The 13151-nt window shown below is 45.4% G+C and overlaps 2 protein-coding genes across 9 annotated transcripts in view; one reads left to right on the forward strand and one right to left on the reverse strand.

The window, feature by feature from the left end:
* The window catches only part of NSF (N-ethylmaleimide sensitive factor, vesicle fusing ATPase), a 149272-nt gene extending 148370 nt beyond the window's left edge, over positions 1-902 (reverse strand). For both annotated transcript variants that reach the window (XM_081576437.1, XM_081576435.1), the window contains exon 1: positions 850-902. In XM_081576437.1, the coding sequence (XP_081432563.1) occupies positions 850-861 (12 nt within the window). In that variant the 5' untranslated portion in view covers positions 862-902. The remainder of the gene's footprint in view (positions 1-849) is intronic.
* Positions 903-957: 55 nt separating this feature from the next.
* Positions 958-13151, forward strand: part of LOC145541076 (ADP-ribosylation factor 2) — a 29348-nt gene continuing 17154 nt past the window's right edge. For 2 of the 7 annotated variants that reach the window (XM_081576439.1, XM_081576444.1), the window contains exon 1: positions 11143-11276. The gene's annotated coding sequence lies outside the window, so the exon portion shown is untranslated. Of the gene's footprint in view, positions 1316-11142; positions 11277-11572; positions 12915-13151 lie in introns of those variants that run through there. The other 5 variants (XM_081576438.1, XM_081576443.1, XM_081576442.1 and 2 more) reach the window with 4 other exon arrangements.

Here is a 13151-nt window from a genome sequence, read left to right on the forward strand (position 1 = left end):
ATGACGCAGTTAACGTCCCCAGGTTTATGACCAGTAATCTCTAGGCAGGATCCATCCCTCAGAGAGGTTTTTGCTCAACGCACACCGCACTACACCACAGAACCAGTCCTATCTCCCCTGGCCAAACCCATACTACACCTCGATCTCAGAGGCTAAAGCGGGAAGTAAAATTTAAAACCCTGAAACTACAACATACCCTGCTGCATTCAAAACGACTATCATTCATAAAAGCAAAACGCGACACCTCAAATCCATCCCCACTCCAAACTCAAGGCATTTCTGCCTGAGCCGGCAGTGACAAGTCCCCCTGATGGCCGAGGGTTAACACCCAAAGTCATTTGCACCCCCCTCCTCCTTTCCCGAAACCTCTGATTGTGAACAACCAGAAATAGGGTTCCTAATGGTCCCTGTCACAGCCCTTGACCCAATGGAGCGGACAGATGCCCCGCAGTTGTTCCAGAGAAGGCACCTAACAAGCCCTCCTCGTAAGAGGGTGCGGAGAAACCCCTCGAGCCCTCCGACCCGGGCTGGGACGGCCACGAGCCTGCGGCTACCCTGAGAAGCTAGGGGGACAAGCCCCAAGGGATGGAATGGGAGAATTAAAGGAGACCCAGGAGACCTGGGTTGCGAGGGGGTCTCCTCCCCTCGCGCTTCCTAAGGGGGAAGGAGTTTCTGAGGAGAGCTAATCCCCTGCCACCACTCCCCACTTCCCACCTTCTCTGGCCTGCCGCCCCCTCCAACACCCCATTTGCTCAGACTCACTCCCCTCCCCTGAGGCCGTCTGGACCTCCCGTTCCCCGCGAGCCTGGCACCCCCGCCTCGAGCCGCCGCTCCGGGGCGGGCACTCACCCGGCCCGCCATCTTCACGGACACGTCCGGCTCCGCCGCTGCAGCTCGGCTCTAGGCAGAACCCGCCCCCGCCGCGCGCGCCCGCTGCCCGCCCTCGCGCAGGCGCGCTGCCGCTTTGACGCCGCGCGCGCGCCCGGCCGCGTCCCCGGCGCCGCCGCCCCCGCTCCGTCGGACGCGCGCGGATACGGCGGCTGTCAGGGGCGGGCGGGGCGCCATTTTGAACTCGAGCTGCCGGGGGCGGTGGGTATGGACAGTGACTGTCCATCTAGCACGTGTCTGCTGGTGACTTTATGCAGGGCTCCTTTTGCGAATCTCATCAAGCTGGCTGTTTGTCCTAGACTATGTAGCAAGGATTTTGATACTTTTAACCATTGAGCTCCTGCTTATCTCTGCCCTTTAATGGCCTTTTAACTTTATGCTTCCAGACCCACTTGGGTGAAAATGTACAGAAGAGCCCCCAGCGCAGGTACTGGCCTTCCCCCTGGGAAGATCAGTGATGTGTAGCGGGTTCTGAGTTCAAGTTCTCTGTGAATTCAGGCTTTTCGTTGTAGGCGGACTTGTTTCCTAGCACCTGGAAATGATCAACCTTTGTGTTTACGTTTAGTTTGTTTTGCCTGGAAAGCTCAGATTTAAGATTTCATTCAAATGTATAAGTTAATTGTGATTGTTTCTATGTCTTTATATAATTTTATTATTAAGTATGTTTGTGTATAAAGGTAAGTTTATCTCAACAACCTTTTGTCATTTACCGGTGTTCATTTTAGACAGTATATATATGGAATTTGAATGAATTGTGCCTTAAATGCGGTCTTTTTTTTTTTTTCACCTTGAACGTCTTCTGTCTACCACAACATTTCCTCTGAATAGGTAATAATAACAGTGCTCTGTAAGAAGAGAGGTTCTCCCAAATAGGGTCTCTGACGCTTTTATTGTCTCCACTATCTTATATTTCTCTTTATATTTACGCAAGACAATAAGAAATGATGTCTTAGCTTTTTCACAGTTAATTAGACCACTCTGCCCTGCTACCTCCCTTCATAGTTAATTAGAAGAAATAGTTTTTTCCAACTTGAGGAAAGGAAAGAATTAGAAGAGCTGGCCATGCTTTAGCGACTTAAAACGGAGAACCAATAACAATAAGTGACCTGAAGATTGAGGGGGTGGGAGGGCAGAAGGAAAAAATCAGGTGAGTGTCATAAACTTTCACACTGCACCTGAGAACCAGACTGTGCTCCTGGACAAATCAGATGTTAACTAATCATCGGCAGATCAGAGAGCTCATCAGGAAACACAGGGAACTAGTTGAACTCTGATCTATTAACTTGGAAAAACTATAAAAATAGTTAGAATAGACTGGGGAGTCAGAAGTCTTAGATTCTCGTCCTTTTCCTTGCTCTACTACTCTCTCCCCATCTCTGAGCCCCGTGTTCCTTATTTAGGAAGTGAGAGGTATAATTTAATGAGCTTAACAGGTTATTTTGCATTTTTTGATACTTTGAATGTATATATCAAAGACATTTTGCCAAAATGATTACCAGATCCAAAAGATGACATTGGCTGTCAGTACACTGATCTGATGTTATTTTCAAGGCCGGAGAATAAGCAGCTATATTTATATATGCCACTGCTGTGTTGTCTTGTTTTGCTGGGTAAGCTAGATTGCAAGTGAAAATGTCTTCAGTCTCTCCGACAAGGAGCAATGTTTCTCATCTAGGAAAGATAGTCTTGCTGGATGCTTGGAAAGGTTCCTCTGTGTCAGCTTACAAGCATATGTACCCATGATAGGGGGTTCTTTGTATCCTCTCACAAATGGTATCAATTCACTGGACTCATGTGCAAAGCTCTCTGCAGGGTCCACCAAAGAAATAACAGGCAGACATGAGCTCCTGCCCTTGAGGTGCTTAGCCTCCAGCAGGGAAGTGAGGGTTCAGAGATATCACTCCAGGTTGTCACATGTCTGTGCATCCCATCTGTGCCTTGCTCTAATATTCCAAGGTCGTCCTAGAAACAGTGGGACTGTCGGTGATTCTGCATCCCCTTCTGAGCAATCCTTGCAGTCAGGGTTGATAGGCAGCACACGTTTTTGCTGCCCCAAATCCATTCCCCTTTTTTTCTGCCCCTTTTTTTCTGGTCACAGGTACCTGGGTTCATGTAGCCTCAAAAGCATTGTCAGACAAGGTACCCAGCACTCCCCTGACCTGGGAAGGATCACAAAACCCAGACTCAGTCAGTCAGATGCTCTCTCTCCCAAGGAACTACAATCTTGACCATCCTGAGGAAGAAAGACAGAAAAAAGCAAGAGCTGATTTACCCCGATGGTGATGTCCTGAAAAGGCCATCTGCTTGATTATCTAGACCCCTGGAATTTACCTGATTTCTTTTTTCTTTTTTAATAAAGTACCAGTCTCTTATTTTATGTTTTAATTTATTGTTATTTTTGGCTGTGCTGGGTCTGTTGCTGCGAGCAGGCTTTCTCTAGTTGTACCAAGTGGAGGCTACTCTTCATTGCAGTGCTCTGGCTTCTCATTGCGACGGCTTCTCTTGTGGAGAATGGGCTCTAGGTGCTCGGGCTTCAGTAATTGCTCCGTGGCATGTGGGATCTTCTCAGACCAGGGATCGAACATGTGTACCCTGCTCTGGCAGGCAAATTCTTAATCATGTGACCACCAGTGACATCCCACCTGATTTCTGTCCTTGGTAAAATCTCTTTGTCTCTCTTTGTCTTGATTTCTGTGACTTAATCAGTCTTTCCTTTCCTCAAAAACAAAAAACAAAATCCCCCTCAGCTTGTCATTGATCCCTGAAACTCTTTTAATATGCTTTCATTTCAATGAGAAACTAGGTATGACAGCTTACAATGATTTAAATTTAACCTACAATGTAAATGACTAAGGTCAATTTCTAAGGTCTAGGGGGCTTTTTCAGGTGAGAGGAGGTGGGAGAAGGGACTAGGGATAGGCTCAGAGAGGAAAGGGGGACCAGGTACCTGAAGGGTGAGAAAAGAAGATGACATGCTGAAGTGGAGGTAGCAATACCCAAGATACATAACAGTAAGGTAAGTGGGGAGAAAGGTAAGGGTTTGACCAAGGTCAGCTTTTGCTGATCAGCTACTCTCCAACCCACTGTGATGGTTAATTTTACATATTAACTTGGCTGGGCTGTGGTGCCCAGATACTTGGTCAAACGTTATTCTAAATGTTTCCATGAGGGTATTTGGTGATGAAATCTACATTTAAATCAATGGACTTTGAGTAAGATAGCTCTCCATACTGTGGATGGACCTCATCTAATCAACTGAAAGCCTGGATAGAAGAAAAGGCTCATATCGACTTAAAAAGAGAATTCTCCAATGGAATGCCTTTGGACTTGAATGGCAGCTCTTTCCTGAATCTCCAGCTTTCCAGATTTTTGGACTTAACAAGCCTCCAGCATCACGAGTCAATTTCTTAAAATAAATCTTTCTATATGCACAGCCTGTTAGTTATGTTTCTCTGGAGAAGCCTGACTAATACACCATGTTTCCTGCTGGTGACGAGGAAGTGATTCCAAACTCTTACACTGTAAACTTGGTATCACCCGTTGCTCCCTGATAGGTAACCAGCATTTCCAGCATTTAGAGGTGGAGGCCTGATTCAAAGTTTTGGAGTCTCCATGAATATATATATAATTTTCTGGATTTTTGCTGGGGGGGTGGCGCTATGCTGGGTCTTCATTGTTGCGTGGGCTTTTCTCTAGTTGTGGAGATGGGGCGCTACTCTCTAGTTGTGATGTGAGGGCTTCTCGGTGGCTTCTCTTGTTGCAGAGCACAGGCTCTAGGGCGCTCAGGCTTCAGTAGTTGCAGCACTCGGGCTCAATAGTTGAGGTTCCCAAGCTCTAGAGCACACGGGCATCATTGCTCCATGGCATGTGGGATCCTCCCGGACCAGCAATTGAACCTGTGTCTCCTGCACTGGCAGGTGGATTCTTTACCACTGAGCCACCAGGAAAGCTCCATGGATATAATTCTATGTTTAAATTATGTCTGGTTAAACATCACTTAATAACTGCTTCCTTAGAATGGGACTGAGTAACTTTCGGACATTCTGGTTTGTAGCAGTGATGCTAGCAACTTAATTAGGGGGAAATAAACTTTTTCTGTGTTTTGAGGAATGAGCACAATAGTGAGCTACATAAAGTGAACTGATGCTCTGTTATCCAGTTTATTTAACAATGTGATGTTTTGCTGATTTCCACATTAGTTAAGGGAAAACTAACTTTAATCTGAAATCCTGGGGCTAAACAAATGGTACTGGGGACAGAAGGGGGTTTTTAGTCACATCAAGGTGTGGGTTTCAGAGATCTTCCAACAGGACTGTATGCAGGTGTTTCAGGGAACAGTGCTGTGCAATGTGACTGTCAGAAGCTATCTTCAGGGTGTGTGTGTGTGACAGAAAGAAGGACCTATACTGCCCCCTTGCACAAGAAAAAGATCCTTGTGAAGCAGACAAAGGTGATCTTCATAAAACCTTTGATAACCTTCGCTCTACAGCTCCTCCTTTCTTTCCCAAGTTCTTTCAGTATTAGTAACGTAATACATTCCCCTTTCCAGGACTATATGCAATTTAAGAGAATATTGCCAGGAAATCAATAAAGAAACAAATCTCTAAGGGCAAAATTTCAGAGACTGTGACATCCTCATGTGGATAGCGATCCTTATTCTTGCCCCTCCAATCATAGCCCATCGGTCAGCCCCCCATGCCCTCAGTCCAGGCTTTCAGGAATCCTTGTTGAAAACTTCCTATTATGGCCCTATCATAGCCAATTTTAGGAAGATGAAGTCACCATCTGTTTGTTTTCTGTCAGAGAAACCTATTTCTCAAAATGATGGATAAGGCTAGAGAACAGAACAAAATGGAGAAAGGATACAGAGTTTGCAGAGAAAGGAAGACCGGCTGATGCAATGCAGCATTTTAACTGCAGTCAGGTGTTTTTTATTGCTGGGTTTTTTTTTTTTTTTTTTTGATGAATAAGTCTTTTCTCTTTGGAGGATCAAGGACAAACACCTATAGTCACAAAAAATCAATTCATTCTGGAAAGTCTGAGTGGGCAGAAGAGATGATAGGATCCTCCTTGGAAAGGGATGAATGTTGCTATGGAAACCAACCATCCTTCAGTGCAAGCCCCAGTGCACTTGCCAGGCTGCCTAACCCTGCATAATAACAACACGGGTCCAGAGAGGTGCCTGCATCTCTTGGAAAAGGAATCATTCAGATACTGGGGTCTGATGAGTTTTTATGCATCTTGAAGAAAAGGAAGTTACAGTCTCTTGGGAGGAGCTGAGTTGCCTAGAACCTTAAGACGCCAGAGACCCAAGACCCACAAACCATATTGTTGTTGTTTTTAGTTCTCAGTCGTGTCTGACTCTTTTGTGACCCCATAGACTGTAGCCCTCCAGGCTCCTCTGTTTATGGGATTTTCTAGGCAAGAATACTGGAGTGGATTGTCATTTCCTTCTGCAGGGATCTTCCTGACCCAGGGATCGAACCCAAGTTTCCTGTATTGCAGGTGGGTTCTTTACCGCTGAGCCACTGGGGAAACCCCACAGATTACATTGGGGATGACTGTATTTTCTCCAGAGGGCTCCTGAGAAAAACTGAAGGTGTGTCTTAAGATTTCACCTAAGGGTGAGTTTCTGGAGAGGTTTGTTTCCAGGGTAAGGAATATGTATAGCAGGGCTTTTCAAGGGAGGGAGAAAACATCTCTTGAGCAGGATAATGACCAGAACAGAGGGATAAGTTTAGTGATACTGGTGAAGGTGGTCCAGGAATACTGTGTTACTTTTAAACTCTCTAAACTGAAATTTTTTCAGCTGAGAATTAAACGAGATAACTATCACATAGTACCTAATACCGGAGAAGGCAATGGCACCCCACTCCAGTACTCTTGCCTGGAAAATCCCATGGATGGAGGAGCCTGGTAGGCTACAGTCCATGGGGTCACTAAGAGTCGGACACGACTGAGTGACTTCACTTTCACTTTTCCCCTTCATGCACTGGAGAAGGAAATGGCAACCCACTCCAGTATTCTTGCCTGGAGAATCCCAGGGACGGTGGAGCCTGGTGGGCTGCCATCTATGGGGTTGCACAGAGTCGGACACGACTGAAGCGATTTAGCAGCAGCAGCAGCAGCAGTACCTAATACATTCAAGCACCTGACCCAGCAGTTAGAAGGCAGATACTAACTACCACTACCAAGAGTGCTGTAACTAATACTAATAACAATATTAACCAATTTCAAAGTCTAATGGGGGTGGAGTGGGGAGCTATCTCCAGATAAGATATTTCTCTGGGTGAAATTATCCCTCTGCTTCTCCCAAGAGAACTTTGTACTTTTCCATGCTGTACAAATAACATTGAAGAGAGAAGTGTATTCTATTAAGGAAAAAAACCCCACTCAACCATTACTGTCATAAGCAATTTATGGAGTTGCCACAGTTTGTGCTTGTTAAATTTCCCTGAGCAGCAATCATGATTTCTATTATACTTCCTTCCTAATTGTCAAATTTTAAATTTCTTTAAAAAAGGAACATTTAAGGCAAAGATGCTCTCAGTAAAGGACAGAAATGGTATGGACCTAACAGAAGCAGAAGATATTAAGAAGAGGTGCCAAGAATACACAGAAAAACAGTACAAAAAAAGATCTTCCTGATCCAGATAATCACGATGGTGTGATCCCTCACCTAGAGCCAGACATCCTGGAATGCGAAGTCAAGTGGGCCTTAGAAAGCATCACTACAAACAAAGCTAGTGGAGGTGATGCAATTCCAGTTGAGCTATTTCAAATCCTGAAACATGATGCTGTGAAAGTGCTGCCCTCAATATGCCAGCAAATTTGGAAAACTCAGCAGTGGCCACAGGACTGGAAAAGGTCAGTTTTCATTCCAATCTCAAAGAAAGGCAATGCCAAAGAATGCTCAAACTCCCGCACAATTGCACTCATCTCACACGCTAGCAAAATAATGCTCAAAATTCTCCAAGCCAGGCTTCAGAAATACATGAACTGTGAACTTCCAGATGTTCAAGCTGGTTTCAGAAAAGGTAGAGGAACCAGAGATCAAATTGTCAACATCTGCTGGATCATCGAAAAAGCAAGAGAGTTCCAGAAAAATGTCTACCTCTGCTTTATTGACTATGCCAAAGCCTTTGACTGTGTGGATCACAATAAACTGTGGAAAATTCTGAAAGAGATGGGTATACCAGACCACCTAACCTGTCTCTTGAGAAACAAGTATGCAGGTCAGGAAGCAACAGTTAGAACTGGACATGGAACAACAGACTGGTTCCAAATAGGAAAAGGAGTACGTCAAGGCTGTCTATTGTCACCCTGCTTATTTAACTTATATGCAGAGTACACCATGAGAAACGCTGGGCTGGAAGAAGCACAAGCTGGAATCAACATTGCCGGGAGAAATATCAATAACCTCAGATAAGCAGATGACACCACCCTTATGGCAGAAAGTGAAGAGGAACGAAAGAGCCTCTTGATGCAAGTGAAAGAGGAGAGTGAAAAAGTTGGCTTAAAGCTCAACATTCAGAAAACTAAGATCATGGCATCTGGTCCCATCACTTCATGGGAAATAGATGGGGAAACAATGGAAACAGTGTCAGACTTTATATTTTTGGGCTCCAAAATCACTGCAGATGGTGATTGCAGCCATGAAATTAAAAGACGCTTACTCCTTGGAAGGAAGGTTATGACCAACCTAGATAGCACATTTAAAAGAAGAGACATTACTTTGCCAACAAGGGTCCGCCTAGTCAAGGCTATAGTTTTTCCAGTAGTCATGTATGGATGTGAGAGTTGGACGGTGAAGAAAGCTGAGCGCCAAAGAATTGATGCTTTTGAACTGTGGTGTTGGAGAAGACTCTTGAGAGTCTCTTGGACTGCAAGGAGATCCAACCAGTCCATCCTAAAGGAGATCAGTCCTGGGTGTTCATTGGAAGGACTGATGTTGAAGCCAAAACTCCAATACTTTGGCCACCTCATGCAAAGAGTTGACTCATTTGAAAAGACCCTGATGCTGGGAAGGATTGAGGGCAGGAGGAGAAGGGGATGACAGAGGATGAGATGGCTGGATGGCATCACCGACTCGAAGGACATGAGTTTGGGTAAACTCTGGGAGTTGGTGATGGACAGGGAGGCCTGGCGTGCTGTGACTCATGGGGTCGCAAAGAGTCAGACATGGCTGAGCAACTGAATTGAACTGAACCCACTCCAGTATTCTGGCCTGGGGAATTCCATGAACAGTATAGTCCATGGGGTCACAAAGAGTCGGACACAACTGAGCCACCTTCACCTTTATTTTCCTCTGTCTCAAAAATTTATATAACTGTCCTTTGACCTTTAATGGGCAGATCAGTACTTGGAGTTTTCTTAGGGGCTGTTCCTGGGTTAACCTCAGTTTGACTCAAATAAAACATTTCATTCCTTTCTTAGGTTGACTGATTAATTTTTTCATTAACTATGTGAAAATGATTAAATAAATCAGGATATATCCATAAGATGGGATATGGCACGGCTATCAAAAATGTATGTTAAAGAAATGATAAACAACCTGGAAATGCTCAAATTAAAATATTGAGTAGAAAATACAAAATTATACATATTCATAATCTTTACTATGTAAAGATTTTATGGTAAAAAGCGAATGGAAGGAAATAAACCAAAATGGTAACAGTGATTACCTCTGCATTGATAGGATGATCAGTGATTTTTTTTTTTCTCTTCTTTTTCTTCAGTCTCTCTCTGGTAAGAAGTGACTTTTTTTGTCATTATGCTTTTAAAAAATGCTATAATTTTATATAGTTAGCATAAAAATTATAATTTTAAAGAAATCATGTAGAACAACCTCTCAGAAGTACTTGTATTTACACTCATATTTACAGTCATTGGGCTTCCCTGGTGGCTCAGGCTGGTAAAGTATCTGCCTGCAATGCGGGAAACCTGGGTTTGATCCCTGAGTTGGTAAGATGCCCTGGAGGAGGGCATGGCAACCCACTCCAGTATTCTTGCCTGGAGAATCCCCATGAACAGAGCAACCTGGTGAGGTACAGTCCACGGGGTCCCAAAGAGGAGGTAGGACCAACTGAACAAGTAAGCACAGCACAGTACAGCATACAGTCGTTAGGGCTTCCGAGGTGGCGCTAGTGGCAAAGAACCCACCTGCCAGTGCAAAAGACATAAGAAACGTGGGTTCGATCCCTGGGTCGGGAAGATCCCCTGGAAGAGGAAATGGCAACCCACTCAAGTATCTCTGCCTGGTGAATTCCATGGACAGAGGAGCCTAGCAGGCTGTCCATAAGGGTCGCAGAGTCAGACACGACAGAGCCAACTTAGCACGCACGCACATACTTTGTGACCAGGCAAGTAGTAGGTTAAAAAGATTAAGATTGTTATACAGACTTAGGCTTAAAACTCTGCCCAGCTCCTTTATAAAATAGGAATAATAGTAGACTCCAACTAACGCCGGGGCGTTTTGGTCACACATGCCAATTCCTTGACATATTTCCTGACACATTTCATGTGTTCAGTAGATGTCAGTTTTCCAGATTATGTACCGTTAGGTACAACTATTTACGGGTATTAGTGAAACAAAATGGCATTGGGGGCTGAGTTATCGACTGCATTTCTCAGGAAGTGAGGACACTGGTTCTGTGCATCTGAAGGAAGGTGCAGGTGGCTAGTGTTTTCCCCAACTGTTGAAAATCTGTTCAAAATCAAGGCGACTGTTAAGGTTCAGACTGAACAGGAAATCTTCCTTATGCCTAATTTCGGTGCGGATGACTGGACGTTTCCCACACAGAGGCCGCCTTAAGCTAGTTTCTACTTTTAGCTCAACCCCGGCAAATTTCCTTAAATATCTCTGTGAGCGTGGCCCCGCCCACATGCCCCTACCCAGTTGGCCCGAATGCTCCCGGGGTTATTTCAATCCGTGGAATTTCTTCGAGCTGATTGGCGGAGCAAATCGGAAATATTCTTACTTTTTTGATTGGTCGCACGCGGCCTTGGGGCGGAGCACATGGGCGTGCCTCGCCGAGAAGCAGTGAGCTGTCATTGGAAGATGAAACCGGCATTTCCAGAGCTTCGTGCCGTCGCCTAGGTCGCAAGGGGCGGGCCTCCTCCTCGCAGGCTCTTATTGTCCTTTACATTGGCCAGACTTATTGTCACTCATGGAACCTGGAACTCATTGGTACAAAAGCTCCAAGAAGCGGTGGGTGATTGGTTGGCTACTGTTCCCGCCCCGGTCCTGTCGCCATTTTACATAGGGGCTCAGAAACCCTAAAGGGAGCGGTATTGGTGCCGGTGGTCAGTTTGTCGATTGGTGAGTCGTGAGCTGGGGAAGTGGGCTGCGGCACTCAAGGGCTGGCTGGGTTCTCGCAGCTTCAGAGGTAGGGAGGCTGGAGAGCAGCGGGTGGCCTGCAGAAATGGGTTGGTCTCCCCGTCTCTTCTCCGCCCTCTGTAGGGCAAGGGGGCTGCGGGACTCTAGAGGCTTGGCTAGTCCGCTGCGGGGTTGGCGGGTGGGGGGTCTCCGCTTTCTCGAGGGCCCGCAGGTCGAGAGGAAGCGGCCTGGCAGCTGGGCAGAAAGGACACTCGGACAGCGTTCCCCGGGGCGGGGGACCCAGCGCGCGCGCCCGCCGGCTGCGCACGCCCACTTGGCCACCGGCTCTAGCTCGTGTCCTGGAGATCTCCCCGCAGAGTTCTCCCTGATGGACAGTTGGTGCCTGTGTTAGAGGAAGGCGAGCGTGCCAGAGAGGCGCCGGGGTCGGCGGCGTCTTCCAGAGGGTCTCTAGCAGCGCAGCGGGCTTTGGGCGTCTGAAGCTAGGATGTGTACTGTGCTGTTGGGAGGAGGAATCGAATGTTTGCTTCATAGGACATCTTAAATGTACCTTCCCTTCCGCAAAATGTTCCTCACGGTTTTTCTCATCCGTGAGATTTGTCTTTTTCTCTAAAACAAAGACAAGGAATCTTTAATTTTGTCGCCCACAGGATTTTGAGTGCTGCAATGCATTGGACTTCTGTATGCTTTCTGTATGGCCTTCTATGAATAATTAAAGCATTTATCATCGTTCTTTGGTTGTAGCAGTTTCCCTGTATCTAATTTTTGTTCAGGTTAAATGCTCTGCTCCATTCTTGGACATCATCCATGAAATTTAGCAACTATAGGACACGGCTAAATCTCAGAGGTGGGGCCTCTGGAATTTGGTGACCTCACCTCTGAGGTCGCTAGGGTCCTGATGAATGGGAGATGGACTGTCCTTGTTCCCTCTCACCTCTGCTCTGCCAAGGAGCAAAATTTTCCTGTAATTAGCAGTTTAAAGGGAAACAAGGATTTTTTATTTTTCTTTGAAGAATCTTTGTAGACTTCAGGAACAAGGTTAGAGTTATAGTCAGTACTACTTTTTATTGGAGGATAATTGCTTTACAGTATTGGACAGTACTACTTTTAAGTCTGTAGTTAGAATGTCAAGCCCATACTTCAAATAGGCTGATATGTTGAAATTGAAGACGTAAATTTCTGCAAAGCTAATCTGAGCAACGAATTTGTCTTGACTGTTTCCTTCCTTTATAGAGTCTCTCATATATTCTACTGAAAAATAAAATGTTGAACATTTGTGCAGTTAATATGTCAATATCTTGTTGTTCAGTAGCTAAGTCATGTCTGATTCTTTTTGAACACATAGACTGCAGCATGCTAGGCTTCCGTGTCCTTCAGTATCTCCCAGAGTTTGCTCAAACTCACGTCCACTGAGTCTGTGATGCCATCCAACCATCTCATGCTCTGTTGCCCCCTTCTCCTCCTGCCCTCCATCTTTCCCAGCATCAGGGTCTTTTCCAACGAGTCAGATCTTCCCATCAGGTGGCCAAAGTATTGGAGCTTCAACTTCAGCATCAGTCCTTCCTTTAAATAATCAGGGTTGATTATTGTGATTACCTTTGGAGTTGTGACAATTGGGAAGGTGTACAAGGAGATCTGGGTCGATGATAATCATCTTTTTTTGATTTGGTTCATGACATTTCACTGAACTGTATGTTATCATATATGTTTATATCTATGTAAATTATGTTTCAAAAGCTAATAATTAACAGTAAGGTGATCCTGTTGGTGGGAATATAAATTGCTACAGCCACTGTGAAGAACAGTATGGAGGTTCCTTAAAAAACTAAAAACAAAGCTACCATATGATCTAGCAGTCCTACTGCTGGGCATATACCCTGAGAAAACCATAATTGAAAAAGACACATGTTCCCCTGATGTTCATTGC

This window comes from Giraffa tippelskirchi, chromosome 3 (genome assembly GCF_054371585.1).
Source record: "Giraffa tippelskirchi isolate mGirTip1 chromosome 3, T2T-mGirTip1v1.2.pri, whole genome shotgun sequence".
Lineage (NCBI taxonomy): Eukaryota > Metazoa > Chordata > Mammalia > Artiodactyla > Giraffidae > Giraffa > Giraffa tippelskirchi.